The sequence below is a fragment of the Pipistrellus hanaki genome (genome assembly GCF_964339955.1).
Source record: "Pipistrellus hanaki genome assembly, chromosome: 16".
Classification (NCBI taxonomy): domain Eukaryota; kingdom Metazoa; phylum Chordata; class Mammalia; order Chiroptera; family Vespertilionidae; genus Pipistrellus; species Pipistrellus hanaki.
In genome coordinates this window covers 33632441-33646829 of record NC_140518.1, presented here as the reverse complement: position 1 = coordinate 33646829, position 14389 = coordinate 33632441, and the positions used below count along the sequence as shown (strand labels likewise).

Here is a 14389-nt window from a genome sequence, read left to right as displayed (position 1 = left end):
GGATAGCATCCCCAGGCCTGAAAGCGAGGAGCACTGAGCTGTGCATAGGGCCATGCTCAGGTGTGGTTTAGGGCTAGCGAGGCTCGGAGATCTAGAGAAGGGGGGAAGGAGGATCCACCGTGGCTGCGGAGGGGCAGAGCCTGTGAAGGGGAAGATGTACGGGGTAGAGAGGACCTGTCTGAGGAGAGGGGAAGTCTCCTTACAGGTAGTGGCTGCTGTTTGGCCATCCCTGCCTTTCTTGGTCTCATGCACCCTTGAATGCCTTTTTTTTTTTTTTTTTAATCTTTATTGATTTCAGAGAGGAAGAGATAGGGAGAGAGATAGAAACATCAATGATGAGAGAGAATCATTGATTGGCTGCCTCCTGCATATCCCCTACTGGGAATGAAGCCCACAACTCAGCTATGTGCCCTTGATCGGAATCGAACCTGGGACCCTTCAGCCTGCAGGCTAACTCGCTCTCCACCAAGCAAACCAGCAAGGCTTGAATGCCTTATTTTATTTTTATTTTTAAAAAAATATATTTTATTGATTTTGTACAGAGAGGAAGGGAGAGAGAGAGCTAGAAACATCGATGAGAGAGAGTCATCGATCAGCTGCCTCCTGCACACCCCCTACTGGGGATGTGCCCGCAACCAAGGTACATGCCCTTGACCGGAATCGAACCCGGGTCCTTTCAGTCCCCAAGCCGACGCTCTATCCATTGAGCCAAACTGGTTTTGGCATGAATGCCTTTTTTAATACTTGGAGCATTCGTTGTGTCTTTAACATTCTTTAAAAAAAAAAAAATTGCAACCCTAGTGTCTCAATTTTCCTAAGCCAACTGGAAAAAAGACGTCCCTGCCTTGAGGTTTTTCTTTCAAATGATGCCTAAAGATCGCCCTGGGCTCCCTGACATAACACCCCCTTCTCCCCATGCCCCCCCTTTACAATCCCATGCCTTCCTGTGACCTTGGTCCTGGTCACGTGCTTCACAGCACTTCCAGAAACAGGGCGTCGTCTTGTGAGGCCGAGAATGGGTCAGGTTGAATTCCTCCTGGACCTGCTAGTCACCTGAGAAGGCCCCTTTTCCACGGTTGACTCCTTAAGCATATTAGTGGTGTCAGATACCTTTTAACAAACTAAGGGACAAGGGGCTGTTGTTTGCTCACGGAAACAAGAGGCTCTAGGTGTGAATTGAACCCTTCCTCCTTCCCCTAGTCCATAGACTTGTTTTTTAAAAAAGGGCGAGTGGTGGTATCCACAGAAGTTAGAGAACTGGCACCTTTTAGATCATGGTCTGTGTGGATGGGCAGTTGTTCAGATTGAGATGAAGTCTAACCGGCGACCCATACTCACCATGTGTTCTGCCCCCCAAGCTGGTCTTTCACTTTCCACTCTAACTTTTCTTCTGTGTTTATTTTTGTTGTTGTTAATCTTCACTGAGGGTATTTTTCCATTGATTTTAGGAGAATGGAAGGGAGAGGAGGAGACAGAAACAGCAATGTGAGACACATTGATTGCCTCCTGCATGCACCCCAACCAGGGCCGGGGAACCTGCAACCGAGGTACAGGTCCTTGACCGAATTAAACCCGGGACCCTTCAATCCACAGGCCTGCGCTGTAGCCACCGCACCAAAACAGCTAGGGGACAACTCATTTGTCAACAGAGCCAAATATCAACAGGACGACGATTGAAATTTCTTTTGAGAGCCAAATTTTTTAAAACTTCTTCTAACGCCACTTCTTCAAAATAGACTCGCCCAGACCGTGGTATTTTGTGGAAGAGCCACACTCAAAGGGCCAAAGAGCCACATGTGGCTCGTGAACCGCTGTTTGCCAACCACTGAGCTAGGGCTTTTCTGTTTTTGATTTCTTTTACACATACTACTTTTATAACTTAAATATATTTTTAAAGGATTATAACCAAATTAAACTTTTTTTTTTTTTTTTTTTTTTTTTTTTAAAACTGTAGAGCTTTATTTTTTTATTTTAATTTTTTTTTTTAAATATATTTTATTGATTTTTTACAGAGAGGAAGAGAGAGGGATAGAGAGTTAGAAACATCGATGAGAGAGAATCATCGATCAGCTGCCTCCTGCACACCCCCTACTGGGGATATGCCCGCAACCAAGGTACATGCCCTTGACCGGAATCGAACCCGGGACCTTTCAGTCCACAGGCCGACGCTCTATCCACTGAGCCAAACCGGTCCCGGCACCAAATTAAACTTTTAAGGTATCATCTGTCTGCACTCCTACCCTCCAACTGTCATTGTGAATACTGAGAAAACAGACTTTACTGAGGAATTCTTAAATATCCTGAACCTGAAAATAAGGTATTTGGATGTATTTCTCATCCCTAACAGTCTAAATTAGCAGATCAAATAAGGCATGCATAATTAGGACACCTAGAGAAGGCAGGTAACCCTCTTCAATGGAAAGTGAAATACCCCTATTAAGTAGGCAAACCTATTGATTAAGAAAAAGAAAATTCCAGGTTTGATTCCAGTCAACAGCATGTACCTTGGTCGCGGGCACATCCCCAGTATGTGTGCAGGAGGCAGCTGATCGATGTTTCTAACTATCCCTCTCCCTTCCTCTCTGTAAAAAATCAATAGATTTAAAAGAGAAAAAAGCCCAGCTGGCATGGCTCAGTGGTTGAGCATTGATCTATGAACCAGAAAGTCATGGTTTGATTCCCGGTCAGGACACATTGCTGGGTTGCGGGCCCAATCTCCAGTGTGAGGTGTACAGGAGGCAGCAGATCAATGATTCTCTTTTATTGATGTTTCTATCTCTCCCTCTCTGAAATCAATAAAAATATGTTTTTAAAAAAGAGGAGGGGGTGAAAATGAGCAAAGAGAGGTCAATGGGAGAAAAAGGAATCATATAATTTAAAAAAAATTTAAGATATGCACACCAATACACAATTACCCTGAGAACAGAGTCATTACATGTAGAACGATTGGTGAGTTTTCCTAATTGCAAGTGTGGGCAATGTGATTCTTGGTTAAGCATTCTCAGCCTCCACCTCATTTTAAAATATTTTTATTGATTTTTGCAGGGGTCTTCAAACTACGGCCCGTGGGCCACATGCGGCCCGCAGAGGAGTCTGATCCTGCCCGCCAGGTTTTTTGGGCAGTGAGCGCAGCCGAGGTGTTACAGTAGGAATTAGTTCATATAGTCCGGCCCTCCAGCTCTCTGAGGGACCGTGATCTGGCCCCCACTTTAAAAAGTTTGAGGACCCCTGTTATAGAGGAAGGGAGGATTGATAGAAACATTGATGAGAGAAAATCATTGGTCAACTGCCTCCTGTACTCCCCCCACAGGAATCCATGACCTCCTGACTCATAGGTAGATGCTCAACGATTGAGTCATGGTGGCTGGGCTCCATTTTATTCTTAATGGCCATCCCACAGTGGAGTAAGCAGAGGGTTGTAATATGAGCAAGGTTCTCAAGGATGGAATGAGGGCCTTTCTTGCATCATCAAGTTAAAAAATTGCTTAAAAGATGTCAGAAGGTCCTTCTTACACATAAAATAGCAAATAAAATTCTTTATACAAGCAGAACCAGATAAGAGAAAAAGCGGGTATATTTGGGTTCAGCCCAACTCACCCTTTAATTAGCTGAATACCTTTGGCATATGACTTAACAAGTGAGCCTGTTTTCTAGTCCCTAAAAGTGCTAGTATCTACTACCGGAAAGTAATGAGAATAAAGGTGTATACTGAGAATAAAGTAAGTGTTGGCATCTAACAGGCATTCAAATGGCAGGTAATTCCCTAAGAGGGCTGGCCCACTGGGTGTATCTCAGTGGTTGTGCGTTGACTTATTAACTATGTGGTCATGGTTTGATTCCATCAGGGCACATGCCTGGGTTGTGGGCTCTATCCCCAGGTGCAGGGTGTGCAGGAGGCAGCCAATCAATGATTCTCTCTCGTCAATATTTCTACTATTAGAAATATACCCTCTCCCTCTGAAATCAATAATTAAAAAGAAAACAAAGAGGGCTGGTGACTAAGTGGGAATGATGACCATACTTATTTATGAAGGAACAAACTCCATGTGTCCAAGTGGTGGTGAAGGGAGAACTGAGTTCCAACCCCAGCTGTGGGGTCCAGGGACCAGTGACTTGTCCAAATCTCTCCTTCAGTGAGAAGTTAGCTGTCATTTAGAGCAGTGGTTCTCAAGACTTGAGCCTGCAGCAGAGCTGCCTGGATTCCTAGTGAGGATGTATTTGCTTGGTCCCATCCTGTTCTGGGTACAGTAGGTATGAGATGGAGCCAAAGAACTTGTTCTAATAAGTTCCCAGGTGATGCTGATTCTGCTCGCCTGGTAACATTGGAGAATCACTTGCTCAATGGTTCTCAACCTTTCTAATGCCTCGACCTTTAATACAGTTCCTCATGTTGTGTTGACCCCCAACCATAAAATATCTGTGTTTTCCGATGGTCTTAGGCGACCCTGATAGCGGTTCTCAACCTGTGGTAACCCACAGGTTGAGAACTGCTGTTGTAGAGCCTAAGACCATCGGAAAACACAGATATTTGCATTACAATTCATCAATAGTAGCAAAATTAGTTATGAAGCAGCAACAAAAATAATTTTATGGTTGGGAGTCACCACAACATGCTAGAGGATTCTTACATGAAAGTTATTTCACCAATGTACATGGATGCAACAACATTTCTCCACCAGGTCTCCCCCTCTCCTACCCATCATCCTTCCTGGGGACAGACATAACCATGAATCTTGGAGGTAAGCCTGATGTGTGACTTGTCAGTGAGTCACTCAGCAGGTTTTGACCAGCTAAATTCCCTAAGGCTAGAACTCCACCCCCAGGGAGTGGTCAGGCTCATCATCTGGATCTTAGCTTAGGGGAAGAGAAGCCCTCCAAGGGAATGGTAAAGCTGCAAAACACCCGGGAACTACAACCTCAAATTACTTTGGTGCTCTTGGCCCAGCTTCCCATTAGGAGGCAGGAAAACAACTGGGCTGTAAGAACCCCACATCATTCAGCAAGTCCTTTATCCATAAAAATGCCTGGAGACCTCTTGGGTGTCCTAGACGCTCTGGGCACTGAACAGTAGACTGGGGATGAAAGGAGGATATCCAACATGTTTAGTTGGTTAGAGCATCATCCCAATACACCAAGGTGGCAGGTTTGATCAGGGAACATTCAAAAAACCACCACTGACTTGGAGTGAACACACTAAATAGTGTACAGATGATGTATTATAGAATTGTGCAACTAAAACCTATGTAATTTTGTTAACCAGTGTTACCCCTATAAATTCAATACAAAGAAAAATCAAGCAATAAATGCATAAAGTAGAACAAAAAAAGCAATCTCTAAAGTCATTTTTAAAATAATACAAAGCACTTTAAAGCACAGAGAAAGCCTTTGGGGTTTCCTAGGACAAGGGTGAACACTCTTGGCACACATCCAAAATTTAAGACAAAACTGTCTCTGGGCCTTGATCACCTTAAGAAAGCCAAGTCTTTTTAAGAGGGGCTATAATAGGTCATTCTTGGCTTCAGCTTCTGGCCACAGCTGTAAAGACACGGTCAGAAAGGGCTGCTGGAGGGAAGGGTGAGTGCTCAGAGAAGAGGAGAGGAATCCTTGGAAAGTCTGCAGTTGACAGATTCACCACAAGAGCCCCTACAGCGGATGCTCTTGGATTCTTTCTCCAAACAGAAGGAAGCAGACAGCAAAGGCAGTGCTGACACTATTAAAGGAAAAAAGCCTTCCATCAGGGCCCTGCCACCCACCTGTCTTACTCTATGACGGCTTAACACAGTCCCACTTCCTAATTTAGAGCTGTGTACAAGGAGACAAAAAATAAAAATTAAAAAATCACACCTAGGTTTATAGGCATTTAATAGTTTACCAATTGGTACAATAAGATTTTTAATATGCAGAAAACATGAATAAATTTTTGTTTTACACAGTTTGAGAGCAACAAATCTTACTGTAAAACACAAGAGCAATATTATATACATTCCTTTACTGATTTTTTAAAATTGTGTCATCATCTTCCGTTAACTCTTACAGTCTGGGGAACTGTTTTCTCCAATCACCACCTCTGCAGCATTCATGAAATCAATGCTTGCCTTCGTGTCAGTGTCAGTCAGAATCAACTTCTAACCCGAAGATTTTGTGTTTATTTTTGTCATCTTCAGAGTGAGCTTTAGGGATGATGGAAGGATAGGCAGGACAAGAAAGCAGCTACTTACATGATAATAGTGGAAAGATAAAAAGGCCAGTTCAGTCCAGTCGTGACTTGTAAATCCAGCTTGCCCTCCCCCCACCCCACAGGAAAAAAACAAAAAAGCCCTTCCACCAATTTTGTACATGTTGCTTCTCTACCAGGAGAGGCTTCTTTGCATCATCTAGATTAACACATTGGATTTATATACAGCTGGACAGAAAGAGGAACCATTTTAAGTGCCTTGTCCTTCAATCCCAACACTTGTAACGTCAGTTGCTTAAGGATTATCAAGCCACCACTGTCAACAAACAAAATTTCCTTTACTTTTAAATAGTTTTTTCTTTAAATAAATTTACAAAAAACTATTTAATGAGTGACATTACCTGAAGTTCACACAGAAACAGAAAGGCAGACGGGAGAGCAGGGCACCGACAGTAAGGAGACGGGGGCTTGATGATCTAGCGCCAAAGCTTCCAAAGACTACAGTGAGCGCCCCATGGCCCGGACAACTTCTAACACTAGCGATTTTAGAGCAGTGCTCTGGGCACACCATTGGTCACACCACACATGGACGAGACTGGACGGTCTGAGTCTCCTAAAGTGCAAGATGCCATGATGCCATGTCAAAAAGCAACCATTCTCCAAGCGATGTCTAAACCAGTTTCCGTGGCTTGCACTTCCGAGAGTGCAGTGGGGACCTCTTGGGCACGTTATGTTAGGGTGGCACTGGAATGTCTTTTCACACAGACACAAGTCAACAATCATCTGAGGATGCGATTCTACCAGCTTTTTATTTCATAAATAAATGGCCAATTTGATTGAGAAAGTGACAAAGCAGCAGTGAACCTCTAAACCAATTAATAAATTCCTCTACTTACAATCCAAACCAGTAACCTCATCATTGTACTTATCCCAGGCAAGGCACAGGGTTAGACAGCAGACAGAGAAAACAGGAAGAAAGGGCATCAACAGGGCAGTTTCAAACAACAGTACAGGAAACCTCTGAAAGTCGGATTCTGGATGGATCTCTCTCCCCACCCCCTTCATTATTCAAACAGGGCTCCTTACATTTGGATCCAGTTGAGGACCATCCCTGAGATTCAATGTTCGCTGCTTCTTAAATGGAGGATGTCTGGTAATTCAACTAAGCAGCAGGCTGTGGCCATCTCCCAAGGAAGGATAACTTTGCTGACAGAGTAACAACGTCTCTCCTTCTTTGTCAACAAGAGTCACTGTATGCTGCGGGAGAAACACCCAGTGGACAGCAGCTTTGTTCCCTCCTAAATCGGTACCATTTTTTCCTTTATTGTCCGAATCTATGAATGATTTCTAGATGTTGTGGCTTACCCTTAAACAATTTGTGTTGCTACATGCTAAAAATGAATTAAAATACAAGACATTTATACATGTACAAACAAATGTTAAGATGCACCATTTCTAGGTATATTTCTTAAAATAGGACAGGAAATAGCAGCAAACAAGAACAAAGGTATTTTCCATAGCTTTTGTAGAAGAATCCAGTCAGAACAGCTAAGGAGGAAACAAACAAACAAAAAAGACTTCTCAGTGTGAGCAGGGTTGTGAGGCAGTCTTGTCCTGAAAGTTATCCTACTGAGTTTAAGAAGTTAGCTTAAAGTTGTAATTTTTGTCCTCAAAAATAGCCATTAGTTCTCAAAACACTTCCTTCCAGAGAGGTCTTTCAGGAATTAAAAACAAACAAGCAAACAAAAAGACACAAGCTAGACATAAAACTGCTTTTAGTAACTATACGACCTATTCTCTGTGTATCTACAGGACGTTAACTCTAACCCTTTGTCTTTTCCAGAAACCAAATTTCCATTAAATACTAAAAGGAACATTTTAAAAACCACATTAAACAAATGAATAAAGTGAAATTCGGAATAAATTTCTTTGTTAAATTGTTTTGTTATTTCATTAACTTTTCAAATAACAATTTAAAAAAAACCTGGTTAGCTAAGCAATAAAATTTTTTATTAATAATTTGTAATGGAATATTGTTTCCAAAGTCAGACAAAAATTCTCTTAAATTTACTTGTAGTAACTTTGGATCACAATATACTATGTATCAGGGAAATGTAAAATGCTGAACTGCCAAATTGGGGGTAGAGGCAGATAATGGAAGTTATTTTTTAAAAATATATTTTTTTATTGATTTCAGAGAGAAAGGGAGAGGGAGAGAGAAACATCAACGATGAGAGAGAATCATTGATCGGCAGCCCCCTGCACGCCCCACACTAGGGATTAAGCCCGCAACCAGGGCATGTGCCCTGACCTGGAATCAAACCCGGGTGGACTCCCTGGTTCATGGGTCGAGGCCTAGCCACTGAACCACACTGGCTAGGCAGAAGTGATTTTCCTGTGAGTGGGAAAAATTCCCATAGACTCAGACCTAGTTTTCAGAAGCGTTAGATCAAAAAGGGTTTATTCTAAAGCATGGTATTCCACAGCAAGATTTATTCTACTTGTGTATTTTAGCACTTCTTCAGAAACCCAGGGCCCAAGGACATGGAGGTTGTATGTGTGTGATATACATATACAGACTTATCCACTTAATAGATAAGTCCATATACTTATAAACATTTATATATAAACAAAAGGTGAAAACACAGTACATTTTATGCACACTCCATTAAACCCTGTCATTTTTAACTTGCAAGTTAAACACAGTTCAAATTGGTCAGATTCCTGTTGGAAAACAAAACTGCATATTTCTCCCCCTCCCTTAAAATGAGCATACATAAGCTTCTCAATCTTTGTCATTATGTAATGCACATTGCAATCTCTAAAAAATATAAAAAATGAATAGTGATTTGTATCATGACACACTCAATGGGAAGATTAAACTCTACCTGGAAGTCACATCACAACACAGTCCAGTAGTATGGAGAATACAACCAGAAGTGTGTGTGATGTGGAGGATAGAAGCTTACAGTATCATAGTACTTTTTAATCTGCTAAAAGCATTAAGACCCAAATGAAATAAATGATTTGCTATTAGCTGCTGAAATTTTTCTTATTTGAGATTTATACTCATTTTCTTACATAAATATACCACTAGCCTTTGCTTGATAGGCTGCCAAAACAAATGTATCCTATTGATTTGGCAAATGTGTCATGACAAAAATTCCATGTGTAATCCTCAATAATTACATAGATGGTTCAGAAGATTTTGAATTATAGCCTTATTATCTAACACCCTTAAAGATGATTTATTAAGCACACTTAAGTGATGTTACATAAATACACATTTCAGAAAAAAACCCTAATAACCACCACTTTCCCCCAAATGAGGCCATTAAGTCAGGCACCAACAAATAGCAGAAAGAAAAACAGGAATTAATAATAAAACATAAAATGACACTCAATTTATTCAGTTTAGTGCCCTAGTTCAATTATTCAATTTCTGCCTTCTTAGGCCTGGTGTGACCAATGCCAGCCCAGGTTTTTAAACCCTATGGTACTTCTAGACAACGTATGTAAATTTACAGTATACAATTTGGATTCTCCATGCATGAATACTTTGTGTGTAACATTTAATAAGCTCAATCTACATCCAGAATAATTTACATGAAAGGACAATATTTATTTAAACAGAGCTCAATAGGGTAACCATGGTATCATCAGAGTGCATCCAGAGGAAAATCAGGAGGGGCCAAAAGAGACTCAATCAACGGCACTCCCACACCTTTACTGTTTGATCTACACTGCCAGTAACCACATACGGTGCCGTCTTATGGAAATCTGAAAAAAAAGAAAATGTTTTTATAAAATTAGCTTGAGACAGATAAAATTTTTAATGAGCCACAAAACAAGCAAGTCCAGAGGCCAGGAATAACGTACTTTCATCTATACACACCCACACATCCACCCCTGGAAGGTATCAACTAGATTAGGGAAACCGAGACTTAATGATTAAAACCTGTATTAACAGCTAAAAAAAAAAACCATACACACACACAAACCTACCTCCACTACCACGATCCCAAATGAAGCTGAATACTCAAAACTACAAGTATAACTTTAATGTATCCACTTACTGAACATATACAGTGCAAAGCTAAATACTAATGGTTTATATTCAATTCATGCTAAACCCCTGTAAACATCCTGTGAAGTGATTAGCCCTATTCTGCTGAGGCTTTGCCTTCACCATTAGATCCATCATAACCTAATGTATTATATTTTACTGTATTCACTTTCTTCACTTCTAGATTCAGGTCCAGATGATAGTAAAGATGCTTATTAGCCCAGCTTGCGTGGCTCAGTGCTTGATCATCAACCTATGAAACAGGAGGTCATGGTTGGAGATTCTTGGTCAGGGCACATGCCTGGGTTGCAGGCTTGATCCCCAGTGGGGGCTTGCAGGAGGCAGCCGATTAATGATTCTCATCACTGATGCTTCCATCTCTATTTCCCTCTCCCTACCTCTCTGAAATCAATCAGTCTCACACACACACACACACACACACACACACACACACACACTCACTCACTAGAGGCCCAGATACACGAAATTTGTACATGGGTAGTGTCCCTAGTAGCTGGCAGCTGGGTCCTCCCTTCCCCTGCTGCCAGCCTTTAGCGGCCCTTCCTTCATTCCATGCCACCCCCTGGTGGTCAGCGCACATCACAGCAAGTGATCGAACCCCCGAGGGGACACTGCAGATTAGGCTTTTATATATATATAGACATTTTAAAAGATGCTTATTAAACTTAAATAGCATTCCCTGAGTTTCTAGTATGTAATAGCATATAATTGCCAGAAGGAAAAGGTTGAATAACATTTCTTTTGAGAAATTTAAAACTAGTAAGGAAAAAAAATTACCCATTAGAGTTATCAGTAAGCATCTTCTTCACAATTCTAGTTTCCAAAAACAAAACTGTGCAATGGCGAAAGTAATTTTTGTATTATAAGGTTGACAATGGCACGAGAGAATTAAGCAAAGGGTAATTTAAAACAAACGATAGGATTTACTAAGTTTTTCATCCATTTTTCCCTAAAAGCCATAGTCATTTCTTACCTGGAAAAGTCCACATGGTTATTACATAAAACTTGTTACACTCCAAAATCTATTTGCTCAAAAAACCTCATAACTCATACATACCCAAGGAGGTAACAAAGTGTTCATGCGCATTGAGGGTCTTCATGCATCGCTTGTTCTTGTAATCCCATACACGTAGGGTTTTGTCATCAGCACAACTCAAAATAAACTTCCCCCCAGAATGGAACAGAACTCCACGTACCCAGTTATCATGACCCACCTTAAAAACAAAAAGGTATGACTTAATGGAGAAATAAATTACTTAAATAGCATCTATGAAAATACTTAGTCGTAACTAAAAGCTCACTGAAACCATATGCACACACACATTTAAAAAAGCTAAAGACAGAAGAAAAAAAAAGTCTAGGAAATTCTTCTAGATTAAAACACAAAAACTGGAAACTAACAAGTAAATGCAATGAGTGATGCTTGACTGACTCCTGGATAGAGGCAAAATAAAGTTATAAAGAACACTACTGGGATAATTCGAGAAATTATATAGTACATTAATGTTAAATTTCTCGAGTGTGACAACTGTATTGTGGTTAATGGTAGAATACCCTTATTCTTAGGAAATAGATGTTGTCATGTATACAAGTCACGTAACTCAAAATTGTTCAAAAAAATGTACGTAAACACACACACACATAGAAAAAATGTTTAAAACTGGTGACTGTAAGTAAAGGGTATACAGTCACCCATATATCTATTCACCCACCCACCTAATCTCCTGTCCCAGCATTTCCATTTCTTTTAATTTAGCCTAAGAAATAATTAAGACCAGGCCCAGAGATTTAGTTAACAAAGATGTTTATCAAAGCACTGCATGTAATTAATGTAGAGTGTATCTAATAGTGTTATCTAGAGTGTATTGACATGAGCAAGTGTCAATACCTTCTAAATTAAAAGTTTGCTACAAAGCAGTATGTACAAACATAACATTTTTATTTAAAAAACACCACCAAATTCATCTACAGAATGTAAGAAAATATCGCATGTGGCTATTTAAATATAAACCAAAATTAAATACAATTAACAATTCAGTTCTTAGTCTCACTAGCCACATTTCATTAGTTAATTAACTGCATGAGGCTAATATAGTTACAATATTGGAGAATGCAGATAAAAAAGACAACCAAGATGACATCTTCCTTGCCTTTGTTCAATCTGCTTTTGACCTTATTTATAAAACTTTATTCTCTTATAGTAAAGCCACCAATCACTAGAGGTAGAAGCCTCAACAAAAGTCAAATCACATTTCCTTGCCTGCACCAAAATAAAGCAGAAAAGGTACAGCCCTTCCCCTAACTTCAACTGAAAAATAGGAGCCAGAAACTTCCCGGGGACTAACAGTGACCTGTGCTGTTACAGAAGAGGGGTGCACATGCTTTTAATTTTAAACGTGGGCCACCTTTTCTAACAGCAATACTGTGTATCAGAACACTACCAGAGGAGAGTTTAAATTTCTAACTAATTCTTGATGATTATTCCATGTGTTTATCATAAACTTCAAAGTATAGTTAGCACCTAAGGAATCTCTAAAACTAAAGTTATTTTATCAAGTTACAAAAACTGCTACTTGGATTATGTCCACAGATCCTCTTGATCCTCTTGATATCTCTTAAGCAAACAGGAATGTTCACAATCCTGTACTATCATTCATATATATATATATCCTCATATTGAAATACAGGTGTCAATGGAAGAAAAAAGGAGACATATGTAATACTTTCAACAAGAATTACTAAAAAAAAAAGTGAACCATAAAACAACAACAAAACTTAAAGGAGGAAAGAAAACGAAGTAGTGAGGTTATTCAAACTTACCAGGGTCATAAGGCACATGCCAGTACTGACATCCCACATCTTAATAGTCTTGTCTCTGGATCCAGATAGCAAGAATGGCCCAGGCTTGCCACTTTTTTTAGTCTATAGAAAACATATAAAAATTAAGTTTCCCATGCAAGAAGCTATATAAGGACTTTAATGACTTTTATCTATTAATGATCTGTATTTCCAATTTTATAAAAATGCATTTTTTAAACAAATGAAAACTGGTAAGAAGACTTAACAACTACCTCCTTAGCAAATTTCCAGTATGCCGTACAGTACATCTCCAGGACTTATCTTGTTTTACTGTATCAAAGTGGACAAGTTTTGCCCTGGCTGGTATATAACTCAGTTGGTTGGAGCATTATCCTGTGCACCAAAATGTTGCCAGATCGACCCTCCACGGGAGGCAATCAAAGGATGTTTCTCTCATACATCATGTTCCTTTTTCTCTCTCTCCACTTTCCCCTCTCTGAAATCAATAAAACATACCCTCAGGTAGGGATTTAAAAAACCCACAAAACAAAACAAAAAAAGCACACATCTTTTAACCTACATAGGCTACATAGAAAGGATCCAATTAATATAAATGTTGATGTTTCTCTCTCTTCCTCCCTCTTCTTTCTCAAATCAATAAAAAAAAAAATCAGTTTCTACCTACAATACCACGATGATAAATTTATTGATCAAGACTTCTGTAATCAAGAAGAATCTTAAAACTATACAATTTAGCATTTATATCTAAAGTTCAGATAGAATCAAATTTATGACATTGTATGTAACTACCACCAGAGGGCAGTAAAAAGAATTCGAAATGCAACCAGCCAACAAAAACAGATTACAATAGAAGCTTCATTTAGAAATACAATGGAGAGAAAGGTGGGGAAGAGAAAAGATTCTCCTTCTTTACTTGTTAAAATGTAATTTTCTTTTTTTTTCCTTTCTCTTAACAATAAACCACAAAAAATGTAATTTTAAAAAATCCACAATAGTGTCCTGGCTGGTGTGGCTTAATTGGTTGAGCATCAACCGAAAAGTTGCACATGCCCAGTTTGCGGGCTATCTGGGTTGAGGTGCATATGGAAGGCAACTGATTGAAGTTTCTCTCACACTGATCTCTCTCTCTCTCTCTAAAAAAAAAATCTATAATAGAAAAGTCTGATCAAGGATTATCAGGGACCTCCATATGAAATACTCTTCATTTATACAAATATTTTTAAAAATATATTTTTATTGATTTCAGAGAGAAAGGGAGAGGGAGTGAGAAATATTAAACTGCATTCCACCAACAATTATTTTATAAG

The 14389-nt window shown here is 39.7% G+C and overlaps 1 protein-coding gene across 1 annotated transcript in view; it reads right to left on the bottom strand.

The window, feature by feature from the left end:
• Positions 1–9564: 9564 nt before the first annotated feature.
• Positions 9565–14389, bottom strand: part of PAFAH1B1 (platelet activating factor acetylhydrolase 1b regulatory subunit 1) — a 50474-nt gene continuing 45649 nt past the window's right edge. Inside the window, exons 9-11 of the mRNA XM_084863013.1 lie at positions 13083–13184; positions 11320–11476; positions 9565–9955 (exon numbers count right to left, since the gene is read on the bottom strand). Coding sequence (XP_084719139.1) covers positions 9882–9955; positions 11320–11476; positions 13083–13184 — 333 coding nt within the window. The 3' untranslated portion in view covers positions 9565–9881. The remainder of the gene's footprint in view (positions 9956–11319; positions 11477–13082; positions 13185–14389) is intronic.